General features: G+C 43.9%; 1 protein-coding gene across 1 annotated transcript; it reads right to left on the bottom strand.

The window, feature by feature from the left end:
- Positions 1–7398: 7398 nt before the first annotated feature.
- On the bottom strand, positions 7399–18603 carry pde11al (phosphodiesterase 11a, like; the record flags this gene model as incomplete). The annotated part of the gene is made up of 20 exons (XM_084442062.1): positions 7399–7764; positions 8188–8271; positions 8584–8658; positions 8760–8823; positions 8973–9050; positions 9670–9770; positions 11035–11125; positions 11241–11350; positions 11477–11584; positions 11708–11854; positions 12258–12308; positions 13164–13256; positions 13374–13441; positions 13544–13619; positions 14143–14263; positions 14417–14481; positions 14684–14824; positions 15264–15353; positions 16542–16700; positions 17833–18603. 20 exons carry the CDS (start codon positions 18601–18603, stop codon positions 7399–7401), a joined length of 2859 nt encoding a protein of 952 aa, XP_084298188.1.
- Positions 18604–20274: the final 1671 nt, after the last annotated feature.

Consider the following 20274-nt stretch of genomic DNA (forward strand, 5'->3'; position numbering starts at 1 on the left):
TGTGTGGCGTCCATGTTTGGAATGTTTACTGTGTAAACCTTGTTCCTGCTCGCAGGCAAACTGGACCACTCAGTGTGGGAGGAAGGCCTTGACATCTGCTGCTCTGCTCCACCGTGCTGGTCAGGACCCACATTACACACAGACTATACAACACGGTCCCCCACAGGGTTATGATGCATGCACTGTATGTACTGTACTCTACAGGCCAGAGGGTCTTACAGTGAGTCTCGACAGATTCATCTCAAGTTACAGGTTTGCTGTAATCACCCCCCTTTTGCTCAACTCAACTCAAACTTTATTTATAAAGCACATTTAAAACGACAAAAATCGACCAAAGTGCTGTACAGGTAAGTGAAAAATAAATGACAACAAAGACACAACCACACATGCAAACACAACAATACCAACAAATACAACAATACACACACTAGCCTGGGAGTCATGCTCAACTAGAATTGAAGGCCAGGGGGAAAGAAGTGGGTCTTCCGTCTTCCCTTGCTCTGTACAGTTACAGTACATCTACCCATGTCCTTGGGGTATGTTGTTGTGGAATCGGCTGTGCAACCAGAGCCTGTAGCCTCAAGGCTGATCGAATCGAATGAATCTACCCTGTATCTACGCAAGGCTGTAGATGTGTTGAAATGTCGGATGTTCACACCAACCCTGTCTGTGAAAGTGTATCGATGTCATAATCATGGTGTTGGTGAAACATTCTCCGCTTTGTTGATACAAGCACCACGTTACATTTTATAATTAATCAATTCATTTAATTGTTTTTACTGATCGGGGTGTTTTAAGATGGTTTTGTTCATTTTCTAGTATAGGTCTCTGGCACTGGTGAATGTTTGATGGAGTATTCATACTCACTCGTAGCACCTAGCACTGGAAGTCTTAGTGACAGCTAGAAATCAGAGGGCTTAAACTGTCTTTACTGAACGCTATGGATTAAAGGTTTTTGCTTAAATATACAGCATGGGTTAACTATGACTCAGGCTCTTTTCATCTTGTTGTTTTTTCTGCTTGATTCCATCTGCTGGAGAGGATTAGGTCATGACTGGCAGAGGTCCTGCTCTCACAGAGTTAGCAGCTCGCTCGAGGGGCTTGTTACTATCAGGGGTGAAACACCCGCCCGTCCATCACCTCGACAGGCCTGACACCCATTCAGCCAGACCAGAGGAGCCCCTGCCAGCAATCAAAGGGCTTTTCATTGAAGGAATCCAGCCACTGGCCTGTCATCAGGGAGGGGCGTTCCCAGCTGTCGGCAGGAGAGGGCTCCCCCCCCACCCCACCCCCCCGCTTCCCAACTCTGGGTGCTATTCACCCCACGGCACTGGTCCAGAGCAGGAGCTCCACCCTCTCTCTCTCTCTCTCTCTCTCTCTCTCTCTCTCTCTTTCTCTCTCTCTCTCTCTTTCTCTCTCTCTCACACCTCTCTCTCTCGCTCTCTGTCTCCCTCTGTGTTCAAGTCAGGTGAGAGTTTAAAGAGCCATCTTCTCAGGTTCCGCTACTCAAATGGGAATGTAAAGAAATGCAATCTTCACCCAGCTGAGAGAAACTGCATTTGAGAGACATCTGTTTGGTGATAGAAATGTACACTTGATTCGAGAGTTTCTTCAAATTGTTATGATATGTTGATATTGCCAATGTTGTTGTGACGGTTGGTCACCACCGGAGGGGGACGAAGCCCACATAAATCTAGCCTAGCCATTATTCAGGATCTGACCATGTATTAACTAAAATGTCTGTTGTTCCAAGTTTGAAATATGTCATATGATAAATTAAATAAGTATAAAAACAGCAGACCTACAATAGCCTCTATTAAAAAGTGTCAGAAAGTTCTGACTGGATCCCTTACTGAGCCCCTGAGAGGAGATAGAGTGAGTGAGTTGGAAAAGGACAGTTGTAAGTGCAGTGACACCTCTTTTGTCAGTCTATATAAAGTAAATCTCTATTCTTTTAAGATGACTTGGCCCAAATTTTTTCACTCATTTGACTTTCGTGTCACTAATTTGGATTTTCTTCATCGAAAGCCTTTCTTTTTTGCCAGGTCTACAACATTTGCTTGGACACATTCTTTGTAAATTATAAATGTGCCCTTTGAGCTTTTTCTTTTTGATAAAAAAAAAGAGTAAAACTTTATTGAAACAAGCGAGTTATTACAATGTGTCAACAGACTGTCAGAGGAGCGGGTGGGCTAGGAGTCTTCAGGGTTTGTGTGTGGGGGGCAGCAACCTCTAGCCTTCACCTCGTCTCCTTCAACCTCCCTGGACCCCCCCAGCATTGTTCTGACTGGGTGGACCTTGCGTTGGATGGTGGGAGGGATCAGTTGCAAGCCAAGGGAGACTGGGGCATCTAGCAGATCCTTTTGTTCAGGCATGGCTCTCACACTCTGAAGACCTCAACAGAGAGCGACATGGGACACAGAGGCAGTGTCAGAGAAATTAAGCAATTCCATTCTCAGTATACAATTAGGAGACTTCATCCTCTGTTCATTCTGATTGATAAGGCACTTTTAGCAGTGTGTATTATGTATTGAAATTGTAGTGATATCTGAACAGTTGGAGATTCTATGTAATTATACAAGAATGACAACAACCTGTTGTCACAGAACACAGTTATGCTGTAGAACAGTGATTGAGTCGACAAGTGCATTGCTTCAGGTTTCGTTGGGAATAGGATTACATAACTTCTGAGCCTATCCCTTGAATGAATTATTCATGTTCTTGACAAAACTACAAGGATGCTTTGATTATGGCAGACAGACAAGTAGACAAAGTAGGCAAAGAAAAAACATGCATACTGTATGCATCTCCAGTGTCTCCAACTTGATTTGATTGCTGTAGACATCTTCGTCTCTCCATAGCACACAAAGGGCTTTTGAACACTGGGCTCCTGAGCACAGAGAAGAGTGGAGACAGACGAGGGATTTAAGCTTTTGGCATTCAGACAGCCAATACTGTACAAGCCAGTTCCACACAGAGAATATCTGAGTCCTACAGAAGCGGGTTCATGGATCTGAGAGGAATCTTCTGATTCAACATTCTAAATGGACCAGGTCCAAACCTAGCCTAGCTTGATATCAGACAGAATTGTCAATTCGTTACACTCCGCTCCACTAATCCTAGCCCTCACCAGCAAGGTTGTCACGGTCCTCCATGTTGGACAATACCGTAACTGTATTGTAGCATCATGTCTCAGGATCACCCTGCTGTCCCCTCATCAAGGTTGGGGGCAATGGACCAATCACAGTTACAGTAGGTCCAATCAGGAATCCTACTATATAGTTGGTTTGAAAACTTAACTACATCTTCATCTAATTGAGCTGTCACTTTGGTGTCATGGGCATGAGTGATTACCCAGGATTCTGTAGGATGAAATTAGTCCTCTAAATGTCAACCCACAATACATTATAGTCTATAATCTAGACACAGATATATCAGACCCTTCTGTTCCAGTAGGAACACAAGTGGGTCACCTATGACAGTACTCAGAGACTACTGTGTGTGTGCAGTACACCAATATTGCAACTCTTTATCTTTTAATCTGATTTCATTTCTAGTATACAGAAGTGACATTGCTGATGCTCATTGCGAGTTTTGTATTCATGGTGTGATTATTAAAGTGTGATTTGCATGCTCCCTTTATCAATTTGAAATCTCATGATACCATTAAAAAATATATTGTTATAATTGGAAATTATAGTGACATAAATGCGCAACAATCATGAATGATGTTGTTCAATTTACTGCATTCTATTGAGAGAGTGCATATACTATTATTTAATAGGCTACTTAAAGGATATTTAGTACATGGGTCCATTCCCATGATCAACTTTCTAAATATAGACCTATGCAATAAATAAATAAATAAAATTAATATTTCCGAAGCAATTGTCCATATTTATTTTATGAGTATACACTATGTATGCAAATAGCCTTCATTATTTACGTATTTCTCATTCACACAGGTTACCAGAGGTTAGCGGGGCTCTATTTTGAGTCTCCCTCGCCTCGTAAAATGGTTGTGCATACAAATATGATTATGAATATCTTACTGGCCATCTAATATTTAAAGGGGACTATTTCCGTCTTGTAATTTAAGTCTGTCATATAAAATAAACACAGAGTAAGTGGTCAGTGAGTGAGTGAGTGAGTAAGAGAGAGAGAGAGAGAGAGAGAGAGAGAGAGAGGAAGTTAAAGAAATGTTATTGCTTCATAAAGATTACATATTGCTCTTGCTTGCTTTTAAATAAATGATATTGCTTTTGCCAGTGGTTGTATAGCAGTCAGGGATAAGTTATGTCTATAGGAAAGACTTCTTGTTTTTGTTTTGTCTTCTGGAGGAACCAAAACAAGCTTGTCTCCTGACTTGTTGACCCCCTTTGTACCAATCAGGAACCAGTGTTTCAGATTTTTTGTAATTGTACTGTATATACAGTACAGGCTCCAATACACAAACTATATATATATATGTGTGTGTGTGTGTGTGTGTGTATAGATAGATAGAGAAACTGAGCGCCGATTATGAAATTACTGTGGTATTAAATAATTGTTAGGATTATGAGTATGATTTTGTATGGTTCCATTGAAACAACAATAAACTATAGTATTTCACACATTGGTAATTTCCTTAGAATTATATTCTTCATACTCTTGTATGCATTGTTTGTTCATTGCCAGTCAGAGTTGCCAGTATCGTACGTATCTGACTGGGACTGCCCTTTAAACCTTGCTATTACTGTACTCTTTGTGCATGTGTGAAATAAAAGTATGGAAATACTGCAAGTTCTCCTTATTGATAATAGCCCTCCCCCAGGCTCGGGGTGGTAAAAGGATAGCCCCTCGGCCCCGAGCCTGGGGGGGAGAGGAGAACACAACACCTAACCCGCACCAAGAAGAAGAAGGAGTTGGATTCATTTCTTCATTGATTCCAGATTGGACTATGAATTTCTTCCGTGAGAGAGAGAGAGAGAGAGAGAGAGAGAGAGAGAGAGAGAGAGAGAGAGAGAGAGAGAGAGAGAGATCAAAGACTGTTGCATAGCCAGGCAGACTCTGTATCTATAGTAAGGTTGGGAGAATATCTGTTAAATTATAGATTACAGCCCAGCTCACACTGTAACTGGGCTGCTGGCTGCATGTGTGAAAACCAGCACTGACAGTACTTTGCTGCCTCGCCTCACAACATGAAACACTCTCTACTCTAGGGAATAAAAGGCAATAGATAAAGAGACTTTCTGAAATTTTAAAACCTTTCTCCTACAGTACATATGCTATATGTTTCTGAACCTACTTTTTGTAAGCAAGTAAGTCAAGTAAGTAAAACTTTATTTGTAGCACTTTTCTCAGCCCAGAGTCACAAAGTGCTTCACAAGCAAAATAGAAGATGACAAAATACACAGTCACAACATGGAATGAAATACAAAAGACACAACAGAGCCAACAGTCATTGGCGGCTATCCAAAAGCCTGCTTGTAGGTTTGTAGGTTTGAGTTCATACAATGCAAGAATACTGAATGCTAAAATACTATGAGTTATGATTTTCTGAAATGAATACATATTATGTAGCTACTCATCTGGAGAATTATGCAGCAAACTACTTTGGAAATCTTATACTTTGGAAATCCTACTTTTCTAGACACAGGTGGTGCCTTTTGAACCTAACTCAATAATAAACAACTAGATTTGAAGAACAGTGTTGGTAATCTTCTCTAGACCTAAGTTATGTCCTAGTCAGGACTGTCAGAAATCTTCAATGAATAATACAGACAACACTGATGTCAAAACCTTTATGATGTTTATTTCAGAAGGTCATCTGAATCAAGGAAAGCATGTACCGAGTTCGGAGGTGTGTGACTGCCACCTGAAGGCATAAAGAGCAAACGATGGGATGAGTTATGTGAGCCAGTATCCCTCTACTTATGGATGAGCTAACATAACGTGACGCTAGCTGACCTGCAGAGAGCGCTGGGGTCCATGGGATGCCTCGTCAGCTCTGCTCCTCAGCTGGTGTGGAGATGTGTCTCCAGTACTAATCACACCAAACAAATTGTTATACATGCCAGTGCTTTTAATTTACAAAACCAGTTGAGAGAGACAGATCCAAAATCTGTCTAGCCTTGACAAGTTGCACAGTTATTCCCAGTCTTTAGTTTTAGTATTTAATGCATAATGTAGAAATTATGAGAAAATTTGATTTTACTCAAGAGTATTTCAATGTAGATGGGAATCTGTGTGAGTCTAATTCTAAACTGCCTATTTAGATGTCTTTTCTCTCTTAAACTGTATTTTCAATGTATCTCGAAACAAAGAGAAATCACTGGACAAAAACAAGAGAAACTGATCTGACAAGATAATTACATTCTGGAAAAGGTTGTGTAATATGTAATGCAACATCAATCTCTCAAAAACATGAAATGTTACGTTAAGGGTTCAACAGAAGAATCTGAATTGCAAAACACTGCAGCACAAACTCATATAACAAATAAATATTTGCAGGCACATACACAGGATCAATACACAGGATCAATACAATGCATGCTTACAATTCACAGAACTGTACAGCCACAGGCTGAGTGCACAAACATTTAGTAATCTCATGCAACCAAACGTCACAGAGGTAACAAAGTTATTCATATAGCTGAGACATTAACATTCAGGAACAAGGTCATGCTCCGGTTTACATTCATAATGGAAACCCGAGAGAGAGAGAGAGAGAGAGAGAGAGAGAGAGAGAGAGAGAGAGAGAGAGAGAGAGAGAGAGAGAGAGGGAAAAAAAATCACAGTGATTCCCTTATGTTCAGTACAGAGGCATGACAAAATGGAGTTGTTATTGATAGTTTGCTGGCCTTCTTTGGTTTCAACAATGATCCAGTACATTAGGCTACAATCCATGAAGCAAGTTCAACAGAAGAAAGCGAACTGTTTATCACAGACTCTCTAGGAGTGCACTGCATGCATTCATTTAACTGTCACTTCCCAAACGGAATTGAAAGTGAACTGATCCCAACCCAACAAAAATGTGACGTGTGCAGTTGCTCTATGCTTGTAACATCATGTAACATCAACGCTACCTACAATGTCACATTTTAAACATACCTTAGGGGATGGGTGCTTTGACAGTGTGTATTTTTTTGTATGCAATTAGAATGCCATACAAATCAACATGGTTCCGTGTAAACTAACTACAGAGCTTCAAAAAGGACCTTTATAAGAACCCAACCAGATCCAACTAACCCCCCTCCTCCTGACCCCTCCCCTGTCCCCTCCTGACCACTCCCCTCTCGCCTCCTGTCTCCTCCCCCTCTCTCCTCCTGTTCCCGTCCCTCCCTCCTCCTGTCTCCTCCTGCCCTCCCCCTGTCCTCCTGCCCCCCCCCCCTCCTCCTGTCTCCTCCCCCTCTCTCCTCATGCCTCATCTCCCTGCTCCTCAGAAAGCTGTCCAGACCTCCCTTTCCCTTCTCCCTCTCTTTTCTTCCCTCCTTCCTCCGACTCGGGCTCGGGACAGGCTTCACACTTCAGATCCTGATCACATTCTGTATTAGACCCAAACTCAGGGGTTCCTTCAGACTCTTGGTGCTGAGTAGGCTCCAAGTGTTGATTGCACTGCGTTTCCTGTCTTGACTCTTGGTTTAGGCCGGGTTCAGGACACTGACTGGACCCCGAGGCTCCGCGTGTCTGCTGATAGGACGAGCAAAGCTCCTCCCACTTCCTTCTGTTGGCGTCTATCCCGTCAACCATTGGCAGCAGCTTCCTATTGAGCTTCACCAGGGCCTTGGGAGAGAAACAGAGAGACGGCTCCACTTACTGCATCTCCCGTATAGTAGATTTATTCAATGACATTTCGAGCCGAAGCTCTTTCTCAGACGTCTAAGGAAAAGCTTTGGCTCGAAACCTCACAGAATAAATCTACTATACGCGAGCTACAGTGTGTGGATTTTTTTCTGGTTTTCATGTTGTATTTTTGATCCAGAACCTGAGCTAACATTGTTTGTGTGAGACTTTTCCCTCTACCTACAGCTCCACTTACACCACCTAGAAGAGACACTGTCTTAGGCACACATGCCACTATGTAACACATTTCCTGTGTTGCCTCCCAGATAGCAAGCGGATCTGGGCCATATCTGGACCGGAACTAAGCCACAAGTGCCAGATCTGGCCTGTATATGGCCCTGATCAGATTGTTGTCTGGGCTACCTGATAGAGGGGCTTGCAGATCCCATCTATCCACTCCAGTTGCAGGGCGGGCAGCTCGTCTTTCCGATTACGGTCAAAGATGGCCTGTGGAGAGGTAGAAGGCTGCTGTTATTCTTCACCATGAAAGCAAGCCAGTCCTAATCACTTCTCCAGCTCCAGTCCTCCCAGCCAACAGTTGCATATCAAACGGACTGTGTACATCAAGGCCACAGTTTGCAACCCCAAGGGTGGTTTGAAAGCTCAGGTGGCTCAGCATAGAGACAGATCAAAGCCTCTATACATGTCTTTAATGTGGTGCTAGCCATAAGTGGCCAACTTTCATAACCCGCTTATGTAAACAGCTAGTGTGTATCAGAGGTTTTTATAAGACTATGAAGAGCGTAGAGCTACCCTTACCGCCGGAGTCAGTTTGAGCTCAGACCTCTCCCTGTCGCCTTGTTCAAAAAACTCACTGGTCACCAACTCTGCAACCTTGGGACATAAATATTATCAGTGGTCGAACGTTCTATGATCTGTGAAAGTACTTAGAGAATCACTGAGTGTTTGACACCTTTCGGAAGGGGAGGTCTTACCTGTTTGGAGATCTCCCACGGGCGAGTGACCGCACCCAAGTCGCACGCTGTCATTAGCATAGACCTGTTCAAGGTGTCAAGATAGGCTAATATACAGATATACTGTACAGATTCAGAGAGGGACAGTCATACAGTACATCATGCTAGATGTGTTAGGTTAATTAACGTACAATGACCATTGGTTCAATGGAAAACAGAGAGAAGCATACAGACCTCAGAGCCTCTCTGTGTGCCTCATCTTCCCAGCTGAATTCCCCAGACAGCACATGGTCAAAGAACTGGGTCCTGCGCCTTTCACAGAGCAAAGAGAGCAGAGAAGCCAACAGAAGACATGGACAGATATTTAAATGAATGAAAAACCTGCGTTACAACATACTGTAGGCATTTCAGGATCATGAGAAGATAAAGTCTTATAGGATCACAAGAAGTCCACGTTAAAGCGCTACCACTCAAATAAACATGTCTCTATTATTTTACTTTTCACTAAGTTAAAGTGGTCCACGTTTGCAAAACTAACTTTTTACTTGTTTTTGGATGTACATTTGAGTCTCTGATGGGCCTACTAACTCACAAAGTATGAAGTGAAACAACCCAGTCATTTTGTTGTGGTCAGCCGAAATGAAAACATTAGAAAAAAAGGCAGTCCCTGCAAGCCATTAAAATCTCCTGTGTCACTTTACGTCACAGTCGGGGACCCCGCTAGCATAATGTCTTCGCAAGGAAAATGTTCTGTTCTTGGATGTACTAAGCAGCACAGATCGTCTCCCAAGCTCAAAGGACAGCAGAGCAGAGTGGATACATTTTATTTTTGATGGCAAAGGACCCCAAAGACATATTAAATTGTTGAAAAATAGCATAATAGGACACATTCATAGACATGCTGCTGGACTTCCCTTGAAGGGCCACTTACTCGAAGTGCAGAGTGAGGTCTGTGGAGAGGATGGCCTGTTTCAGCCGCTGCATCATGCTGCTGTACTCCTTAGAGCAGAGGTTGGCAAAGATGTTATGACCCTGTGCAAAGACAAAACCATTGGATTGCTATTATAGTCTAGAGGGGAAAATGACCCTCATACGGATTTCCACCTCCTATAACTTGCCCTCAGAACCACATACGGTGACATAGGTATGGTCCCTCTCACACACGGACACCAATCCCTAAACAATAGCACCTTCCTGGCCAAGAGTACAGTGCCCTGTGTCACCCCAAATACATTGAGGGGACTTCTACCTCTGATAACTTGGCCCAGGAACAACACTCCATCTTGGTTCTTATATCTCCATGTTCGGGGGACCAGACCTGAGTCAGTACCAGTCCTGTGGCTGTGACTGACTAGTTCTGAGGACGAGTTATAGGAGGCAGGAGTCCCCATGATAGTCTATAGAATGGTGCTCCATAGACATCAATGTATTTTGTGTCACCAGGGGCCAAATGGATCCTTTGCAGAATATTTTTATATACAGTAGTGTCCTCAAAATCTGCATTTTTGATGTCATTAAGATGCCATAAATACAAAAATAAGGGGGAGCGCGCGGAGTCTGATATGCAAATTATAAGGTAAAAAACTATTTTTGCTTGGGAACAGTTTTTTTGTGGAATCAGCACCCTTGCATTATGTTATATAGACTGGTTCCTGACTTTTACCCCCAAATGCCCCTCACATCTTATAGAGGGCCTTTTCTCTGAAATCCCTCTAGACTATTAGAGACAAAAGAATGAATTAAGTATGTCTTATAAAGACTCTTTATTGATAAACTCATCCATCTCTGAGAGTGGGACTCCAATTAGCAGTGTTAATCGGGAACGGTTGCAGACTTCCACTCTGTTCTCTACTAAAGGAAATCAATGGGGAGCACAGTGGTGATCAAACAGAGCTGTAGAGCTCGAAGGAAACCAGTCTCATTAAACCCTTCCGGTCAATGAAACTTGGATAGGACAATGGAGGATACTGCACTATCCAACAGGCAAAGAGAGGAAATTCAAAATAGAAAAATCTGCACAACGGCTACTGCTCCACCAAGTTTTACTGTGCTAAAATCTTTTACTGACCAGAGTTGGCTGTTAATTTTTTGTCTTGCACCAGCACTAAATGGACGTGCATAACCTTTTTGGTGAACCAGAAAGAAAATGTATTGTCCCAAGATTGCTGAGATTGACAAGTGCTGACTGGTAAATGTGGGTCAGAGATGGACCGGAGAGAGGACCGAGTGACGGGATTGGCCGACGGATGGGACCTCACAGTGATGGCGTTGACGGCGGCGGCCATGTTTCACCTACCTCACTCTGCAGGATCATGACGGCGTGGTTGAAGTGATGATGCTCCAGGGTGGCTGAGGTCCCGTAGAGCAGCGCCAGGGCGGAGCCAGTCCTGTAGGGAGGGGCCGGGGGGGAAGGGGGAGGGGCCAGGGGGGGGGCGGCTAGAGCAGTGAGCAGGCACAGCCAACTGGAACATCCTCATTCTCTCTTGGACTCGTCATACTCACTTAGCCTGAAAGGCGTTGTTGGTCCCGCGATGGTCCAGGTCGTGACACAGGCAGCCGACCATCAGCGCCAGGATCTCGGAGTCCGACAGGACGTCCTGGAAGCCGGCGGTCTGGGGAGGGGCAGACGAGAGGTGAGGAGGCCCAGAAACCTCTCGGGACTTCAGCTTCTTAGATGGCACTTCGCCTACGGCGGTTGTGATGATTAGCGAGAGGAACCAAACAGGCGAAGCGCTTACGGTGATCATGACGAACATGCACTGGGACACGTTGAAGGCGTGCCTCCAGTTATGGTAGGCCACCGTGCGATAGTTCTTCCTCACGGTCAGGAGCCAGCGACACAGGACCTGAGACATGAAGGACAGCTAGCTGTTCATGGAAGATTTTGGACACTTCTAAGAGAGAAAAAAAAGCCTACCTGTACATTCTCCATTTTCTAGCCTCAATTATTGTTTAGAGTGCGGTCTCACGTCATAGTCGATCTTAAACTTTTGGACAACTCCCAGTTCCAGAAACATCCGGAGCGATGCGGTGATCATGGCGTCGTTGTCCAGGGAGAAGTCATTGAAGTGGAACTCGTCTATTCCCAGCTCGCTGCTCAGGGGAATCTTGGCAGCCTTAGGGAGAATGGCCAGAACTGTCAATCAGCCAGTGGCAGCAGAGAAGGCTATGCAGCAGGGGCCTCAGTTTCAAGACATTTTTAAAAGAATTGTTTATTGTGCTCCAGACAGCAGTGATACATGACTGATGGGCTGTCACTGTTTCGAGGTGACACAGGACTGGAATATTATATAATAATAATATACTTTATTTATGTAGCACCTTTCTAAACAAATGTTACGAAGTGCTTTACAATTACATTATACATTATACATTAAACATTATACAACCGTAGTGGCACTTGTCATTCATTTACAATACAAATGTTATAGGATTCTCTCTGGATACTGAGTAACAGTTAGCTAGCATGTTAGATGTTGTGATTTCTCTTTCTTGAATGAGAGAGATGCTCAGATGTACCTTAAGTCTGTCAACCTCGACCTTGGAGCATGTGCCGTGGTAGGACAGCATCTAAGGGAAGGGAAAACGAGCTGAGCAAAATAGTCTGTTGGGATTACAGTAGTCGCAGCAAAGTACGATTTACACATACAGTATACTGAAAAATGCACTGCAGTATGTGTACTGTATACACAGTAGGGGTGTAACAATATATCCTGCCACAATATATCGCGATACAGAAACGTCACAATACGTATCGTCAAGGTGAAAACAATATTGTGATACGTTTATTGTATATCAGTGAACGATGGCTACACAATGCTGGTAACAAACACGTCTTTTGTCTCTAGGCCTATCCATGATATTACAACAGTTAAGCTCTAAATTCACAAAGTGTAGTGGAGTAGAGATGTGGAGAAATGCACTTTTGGTGTGAATAGCAGCGCTACTGCAACGCTTCACACCTGCCCTTAGTGTATCGTATCGTATTGTTATCGTCAACCCAATATCGTGTATCATATCGTATCGTGAGATTAGTGTATCGTTACACCCCTAATACACAGGGTGAGTTCTCAGCAGGGGAGGTGATTCCATCAGTTCTAGCCTACTGTACATCATTACCCCCACAGTTTTCACATTATTGATCCGATGAATTTTTCTCAGTTCTCCAGCCAGACATTCGGGATCAGAGTATCGTGTCATGCTTTTAGAACCACCTTGTTGAGAATCTTTTGGGTCGGCCGAACGCATTTTCCTCTGGTCTCATGTATTGACGATGAATTATTAAGAATGGGCGAAGTATGTACGGTAGGGAGACAGAACCATGTTTGCAGGCTGGGAATGTGCATGGGAGGATGACATGAATGAATACTGTGATGTGTGGCCAACAACAATGATGGTTCTGCTGCAGCTGCTGGTAGTGCTTACATCCAAGGCAACAGACTGCTTCGCCCACGTCTTCTTCACTTGGTTGTACATCATAGTGTTGTTGATGCCGAGCCCACAGAAAATCACAAATGCCTAGGGAGAGAATACATTCAACTGATGTGCTATATGTGTGTGATACTGTATATACTTGATGTATACTGTACACTTGATCTGATACATACTGTAGTCGCCTCTGAAGAAGAACCTCACCTCAAAAAGTCGTTGGTCTGCATCATTAAAGGTCTTCCTGTCCAGGCGATTGAGAATTTGGGCAACCCCTTAGAAATATAAAGGCAATATTAATATTAATTTCTAACGGTCCATTGCTTGCGTGAACTGGAGAGAGAATGTTTCAGGGGAACGCAGATGGGAAAACCTACCAATTATCTGGTGGGTTCTGTTCCAGATGGGCACACACAGTACCGATCTGATGTGGAACCCGGAGGCTTGATCCGCCTATGGAGGGAGAGAGTGCAATTAACTCTGAGCATCCATGCTTATGTGTGTGCGTGCGTGCGTGCGCGCGTGTGTGTGTGCGTGTGTGTGTGTGTGTGTGAGTTTCTTTGCGTGTGAGTTTCTTTGCGTGTGTGTGCGTGTGTGTGTACATGTCTGCGTCAGATTGTTTGTGTGTGTGTGTCTGTGTGTGTGTGTGTGTGTGTGTGTGTGTGTGTGTGTGTGTATGTGCGTTTGTGTGCGTGTACATGTCTGCATCAGATTGTTTGTGTGTGTGTGTGAGTGTGTGTGTGTGAGAGTTTCTTTGTGTGTGTGTGTGTGTGTGTTGTGTGTGAGTACATTCCTGCGTGAGAGTGTTTTTTATGTGCGTGTGTGTGTGTGCGACTGTCTGTGTGTGTGTGTGTGTGCGTGTGTGCGTGCGTGCGCGTGTGTGTGTGTGCGAGTGTGTGTGTGTGTGTGTGTGTGTGTGTGTGCGTGCGCGCGCGAGTGAGTGTGCACAGTTCTGAGTGATAGGTACCGTACACACCTCAGCATCAAAGCGGGGGTCCTGACAAACATCACTGATGTTAACAGGCAGTCCTGTGGATGCCACCAACTCAGCAATGCTGTTATTGATCAGCCAATCAGAGCAGGACAGCTTCTCCATGCTGACTTTGTCAAAGACACAGAGGAACACGGGGCTCTCAAGAAACGGCTGATACAGTTAGGTTACTGTAAGAGCAGATTTTCCTTTGTACAGTCATATTTTCAAATCACTGAGCTAGTTTAAATGGAAAACAAATCCTAAAACAGGACATCACCTGATATCACGGTCCATAGTGCACAGAGGAGACATGAGTTCAAATGTTTTAGAGAACTTCACAACCTGTAATCAAGAGACAGCGGAAGAATGAACGAGAGAGGGGAAAAGGATTTGGACCAGACTAAAACGTTGAGTAAGGACAACGTGACGGATGCAGAACAAGCAACTCAGAGCTCTTTAGACAAGACATTGTGAGATGACCAAAGAGAGATGAGTGGGGAAGAGCAGAAGTAGAGGGCGGGGCTGAGCTGAACCGGGGTCTCACCGGTGAATGGATGTCTTCCAGCAGAAGCACAGAGCAGCGTTCACACTGCAGCAGGGTCAGGGCTCTCTGCATGATCTTCCTCACGATCTTCTCCAGGTCTGTCTGCTCCTCGAACAGGTCGTTCACCACCTCCAGCAGGGCCTGCGTGGGAGAAAAACCGTCAACCCCAAAACTAGTTTGACCGATACATCAAACGCAGGCAGATGTAACCGTCGTACGCAGGCAGATGTAACCGTCGTACTCTCCTCTGCGTTGTGTTCAACAATTCGGCCCGTGTTTAGGACCCACGTTCGTCAAGCTCTCTCGTTTGTGAGGCGGACACGCTGACAATTGCGCCAATAGGGACGTCCCTCTTGTAGGGACTGTCAGTGCTCCTTTGAAGAGTGAGCTTCACCAGCTACTCTCACTTTTCACTCGGTTACACAGACATCCTGTACTGTAGAAGGAAAACTACAATATTGCAAATTGTGTTCAGTCGAACAGTAACATGACATGCTATCCCCAGGATTACGTGTACAGTTAAAACACCAAATGAAGCGTTTTTCTTTTAAACTACAATGATTCGTCTTGGCCTGCTCACCCTGCTCCTGTCGTACTCTTTGCGAGACTCTGAAAACAACTTGGCGTTGGAGATTGATATTCCGCAGAACGGTAGATACATTTGAAGGACCTGGTGGGAACGAAACAGAATCAGAGTAACAGTAAATTATGGGTATGTATGACAAACAGGAAAAGTATAATTTCCCCGGGGGTCAAAACACCAGATATATTCTTTAGGTTAGTTTAACATGAATATAGTACATTATTTTCGATTTGTCTCAGCAGACCTGGCTGATTTCCTCTTGAGTTCCTTTTAATGAAGTAAAAGAACGACAAGTATCTTTGAATGCAAGGTGAGCATTTTTTCAGTTGTTCTCTCTTGCATAAGAGGTTGGTCTCCCAAAGGAAAAAAAAGCAATTACAACACTTAAAAATCCGCTCACACAACACTTTGTCTCCAGTCAAAATATATTGTGCAGCTACTCTTTTTCGACTTGTTGTGGGCACGAATCGAGCCCTCGACCTTCATCGGATGTACCAGTTTCTGATAAAGTGCCTTAGGTAAACAACAGGTGCCTGCCTGTCCGTTCACATTGACATAAAGGACCGATTCAGCCTCAGATTACTGTAAATGGATCGGTTTATGTAACCTTTGTATGAATACCTAACACATCAGTAGTTTTGTATGGACTTAGATCAGAACCCCAATTTGGGTCTGGTTTCTGTGTACTTATGACAATCGCACCTCTCATGTTGTCCAATCATATTGTGTCCTTACGTCACTATCAAATGATACATTAATGTGGGATTGTACTTGATCAAGTTGTTGCATGATATCGTCTGGGACGAAGTGCTATTGATGCCTTGTCAATAAACCACATAGTCTCAACTGGCAGTTCTGTTGTCCGCCTGTTTCTTACATTACTGGATTACAAATACTACAAATGCTACTACTCAATTGGATTACAAAGCTACTACAGACTCAATTTAGAATGCATGAATAGGGTTCACTAATGATGGTTGAATTCATGCTTGATTTCATTCTGCCACCTGGTGGTAATTTCATCACTCATACAGTACATAATACTAGTAATGTTTGGCACATTTATTAAATATAAACACACATTGATGAAATACCTGATCCAAAGCATGTGTAACTTTCCATTAGTGAAAAAAATAAACAAAATGGTAATTGATGACATTTCCTTAATTGACACTGAATAAACTTTTAATTGCAGTGCTCACAACAGACTCGAAGGCTTTGAGTATGGTTCATGACTAGATCTGTTTCCGCTATAGGAGATGACAGTGCACTGACCTTCTCATCATCCTCGGTGAACGGAGAGCCGATAGGGTTCTTGTTGATGGCCTGCACCACACCGATGACCTCGCCATCACTGTTACAGATAGTCATGCACAGAATGGACTGGGTTTTATAACCTGTCAGCTTGTCGATCTCATCACTGAAGCGATGATCCTAAAAAGGTAGACAGAAGAAGTGCTGATAAAGACGTACGTACAGTTAGCCCATACAACTCGCATAGCCCATTCAACACATGTAGCCCATTCAACACACGTAGCCCATTCAACACACGTAGCCCATTCAACTCGCATAGTCCATTCAACTCACGTAGCCCATATAACACATACAAACAAATTCAGAGAAAAATATATCTCAGCAATACACAAGGTTATCACAAAGTGCAACATGATATGGCTATCTGAGCTATTATTTTATACAGGGGATATTTGGTTTGTGGGGATTTAATGGATCACTTGAATCCATTAAAAATATGTGTTTCTGTATGGCAATTACTATAGTACTTTTATCCAAAACACTTTCCAATGGCCTCTCATTCACACACACATTCACACACCAATGGCAGCAGCTGCCATGCAAGGTGCTAGCCTGCTCATTGGGAGCAATTTGGGCTTCAGTGTCTTGCCCAACATATGGACAGGAGCCGGGATTTTAACTGCCCACCCTACGATCATTAGACGACCCGCTCTTCCTCCTGAGTCACAGCCACCCCAATACTGCCATTCAGTGTGTATACCTAGTGTATGTGTTTTAGCCTAATAAAAACGGAATAATATTATCATGCTTACAACAAAGGTGCCATATTCAGGTGTTGACTCCAATGCACCTATAAGGCTCCATTAATTTCTATTAAAATCAGAATTATTTCCAATGCAATGTATCTGCTGAGAGGTACTGTAACACACAGTGTCTGTCGTTGAGATGTACCTGGAGAATCCAGTCAATATGCTGCCCGCAGGCGCTCGTGGCCATTATAATGATGCGGGGCGCGTGCGCCTGGACGCGAGATGCTTGCAGCCAATGGAGTGCCGAAGCTTTGTGATTTGACGTAGTCTAATGAAAATAATTAGCCTGGCCATTTGCTCCATTGCCTCGAGTTGTCATGACGATGATAGATGTAAGCTAAATTATCGCGCGTAAAATTAATCTTGGGTGGAAGGGTGAGGCTGGAGCAACTATTGGATGTATTAGCCTATTGGTTGCGGTTAAATATATGAAGATAAACTATTGTTGTTGTTTTTTGCAATAAAAGCAACGTTAAAAAAAGTAAATGTGTCTCAAAAATTACCTCATAAGCGTAAGGGATATTGACAGTTTCCCCGTGCTCTGCCACATATCCGATAATGCCTTTCCCCCAAGGCACCTGCACTTCGTTCGAGTTCAGAGTGTTCGAGGAGGGTCGGACGGTGGTGCCTGAGTGAACGTCGAAAAACTTTGACACGAGTGTTCTCTTGTGCGCGGGGCCCTCAACGAGGAACAACGAGCACCTGTCTGCATCCACCAGGATGCACACGTTGATTAGGATCTTATAACTCAGGCTTGTCATGTCCAGGTCATTGGAAATATCCTTAACTAACTCCAGGAAAAACTCCCTCTCGTTGGTCTCCTTGAGTCTGTATTTGTAGTCGATGGCACTGGATGCATACTGGGGCACATTGACCCTGGACTCGAGCAGGGCACTGAGAATGTGTGCAGTCGTCGGGGGCAAGGAGCTGGCTTTGCGTAACAGCGCACGGCGTCTCATGCTGGACTGGGAATCGTGTTCACTTATGACATGCTCGTCGTAGGTTCTGTGCGCGGTCATAGCTTTGGACCGGGCGAAGTTGCGACGGAGTTCCATTTGGGACGAGCGGCGTCGAAGTCCGTCAGGGTTGGACGTCCACAAAGGGTCCCTGGGAATACTACGCTTTTCATCGGCAACTGAGACTTTTGACGGCTGATTCTCCTTCAGCCACCTACTCATTCTATCGCATTTTCCTTTACGATGAAGGTATTCCTCAAAGAGATCCGGATGACAGTCCAAAAACGCTTCAACATCCGAAAAGTCAAAAGCAGTCATTATGAAAACTAAAAAGACAACAATGAATAGAAAATGTGCCGTTACCGAGTCAGCTCAGAGTGGTCTGAGGGGGTAGAGTCCGGCGATACTGCTTCAGTTCATTTATTCACTGTCCATTTAAGCCAGTCCATTCTCCTTCTCTCCGAAATGCTGCGAGCGGAGATGGGGTATTCAATAAATTAATAACTCTTGTTTTGGTTGAGATCAAATTGATGACGCCCGGAAGAGGGGCCAGCTACAGTCAGGTTGGACTGACCAGTCCTGGGGGTCCTGTATAGATATGCAGAGCTGTAGAAAAGCCTGAATATTCTCCCTAGAAAAATGAACTGGTGAAGCTATTCGGTCTACCACCTTCTTCAACCAGGCTCCGGTTATTAGTGTGAATACACATTTCTGTGGATCTTTTATGTTGTTTCGGTGTGTGTGTGTGAGAGAGAGAGAGAGAGAGAGAGAGAGAGAGAGAGAGAAAGAGAGAGAGGAGGGGAAGAAGGAGAGAGAGATGAAGACAATTTACATTTAGACCATCCGCTTGTTTGCACATTTGCCCAGCACACCTCGAGAAGCCAATTACCACTTTATAAAACAGATCAATAACCCTGCCTCCCCAGAGTCCCAGTGCAAACCAGGCTTTGAGAAGTATGTAGCGCATTTAGACGTTCTAGAGTGTGATTTAGCAATTACATTTTAAATTAAAGTGCGCGGTAATCACATTTTAGACAGAGTAGTGATGCATACAGCAGCACATACGCAGAGGTTCTACACAAAAATCTCGTTGTGCTTGTGTTATATAATGTGTAGCCCAAAGAGTCACTATATGGTGAATAAAATATACTTATAAAGTCAGTCCTTGCAGTGAAAACAGTTACATAATAACCTGTACCATGACCTCTTTGAAGTCTTTACAATGCTAGAATTCCTTTCCTTATTGTGACATCCCACACTCCCCTTTAAATGCCTTGCATGGTTATGTGACTGTCCACAAAGTGTGGATTATTACTTTGCCTGCTATTCAGTTCTCGCTGCGTTACCCGGTGACTCAGTGGCCTTGCTTCTCTCTTGAAATTCCGGCAGCCAGCGAGCTGCATTCGGCAGTAGGCTGTATGAACAAGGTTGTTGTTGTATGTTTGTGCAACATCTCTCTCTCTCTCTCTCTCTCTCTTGCTCCCTCTTTCATTCGCTCCCCCTCTGCACATATTAGGTCTGTGTTGTTTGAAACGTGGTTTTAAATATTCACTTTTCACTCAATTTGAAAAGTGGTTTAAATATTCACTGTATTCTCATGGAAAATAGTCCAGCTAGGCTGCTTTGAGATGGCAGTTTTCCCCACTCTAGGGAGAGAGAACTGAGTTACCGTACATCTCCAACGTCCACCAGTGTGTGATGAGATGGTATGAAGATGTATCTGTTTATAAAATGTGCATGATTTCTAGCAATCTGAACACCGATGGCCATTTTCTATAGGTGCCGTGCATGTTAGGCTACACAGATGGGTTAATGAGGTCTGGACACTTTGAGATGAGGAGCAGTGATGTGCCGTAGAACACGGGTATGTTTGCAGCCTCGCGGTGGTTTAGTTTGACACCAGTGAGCTAATCAAACAGCCTTTCCATAACAACCGAATATTAACAAGCAGCAGACGGGAAATCACTGCGGGCTATGGCACATTCATAA

This window comes from Borostomias antarcticus (genome assembly GCF_949987555.1).
Source record: "Borostomias antarcticus genome assembly, chromosome: 8".
NCBI lineage: Eukaryota > Metazoa > Chordata > Actinopteri > Stomiiformes > Stomiidae > Borostomias > Borostomias antarcticus.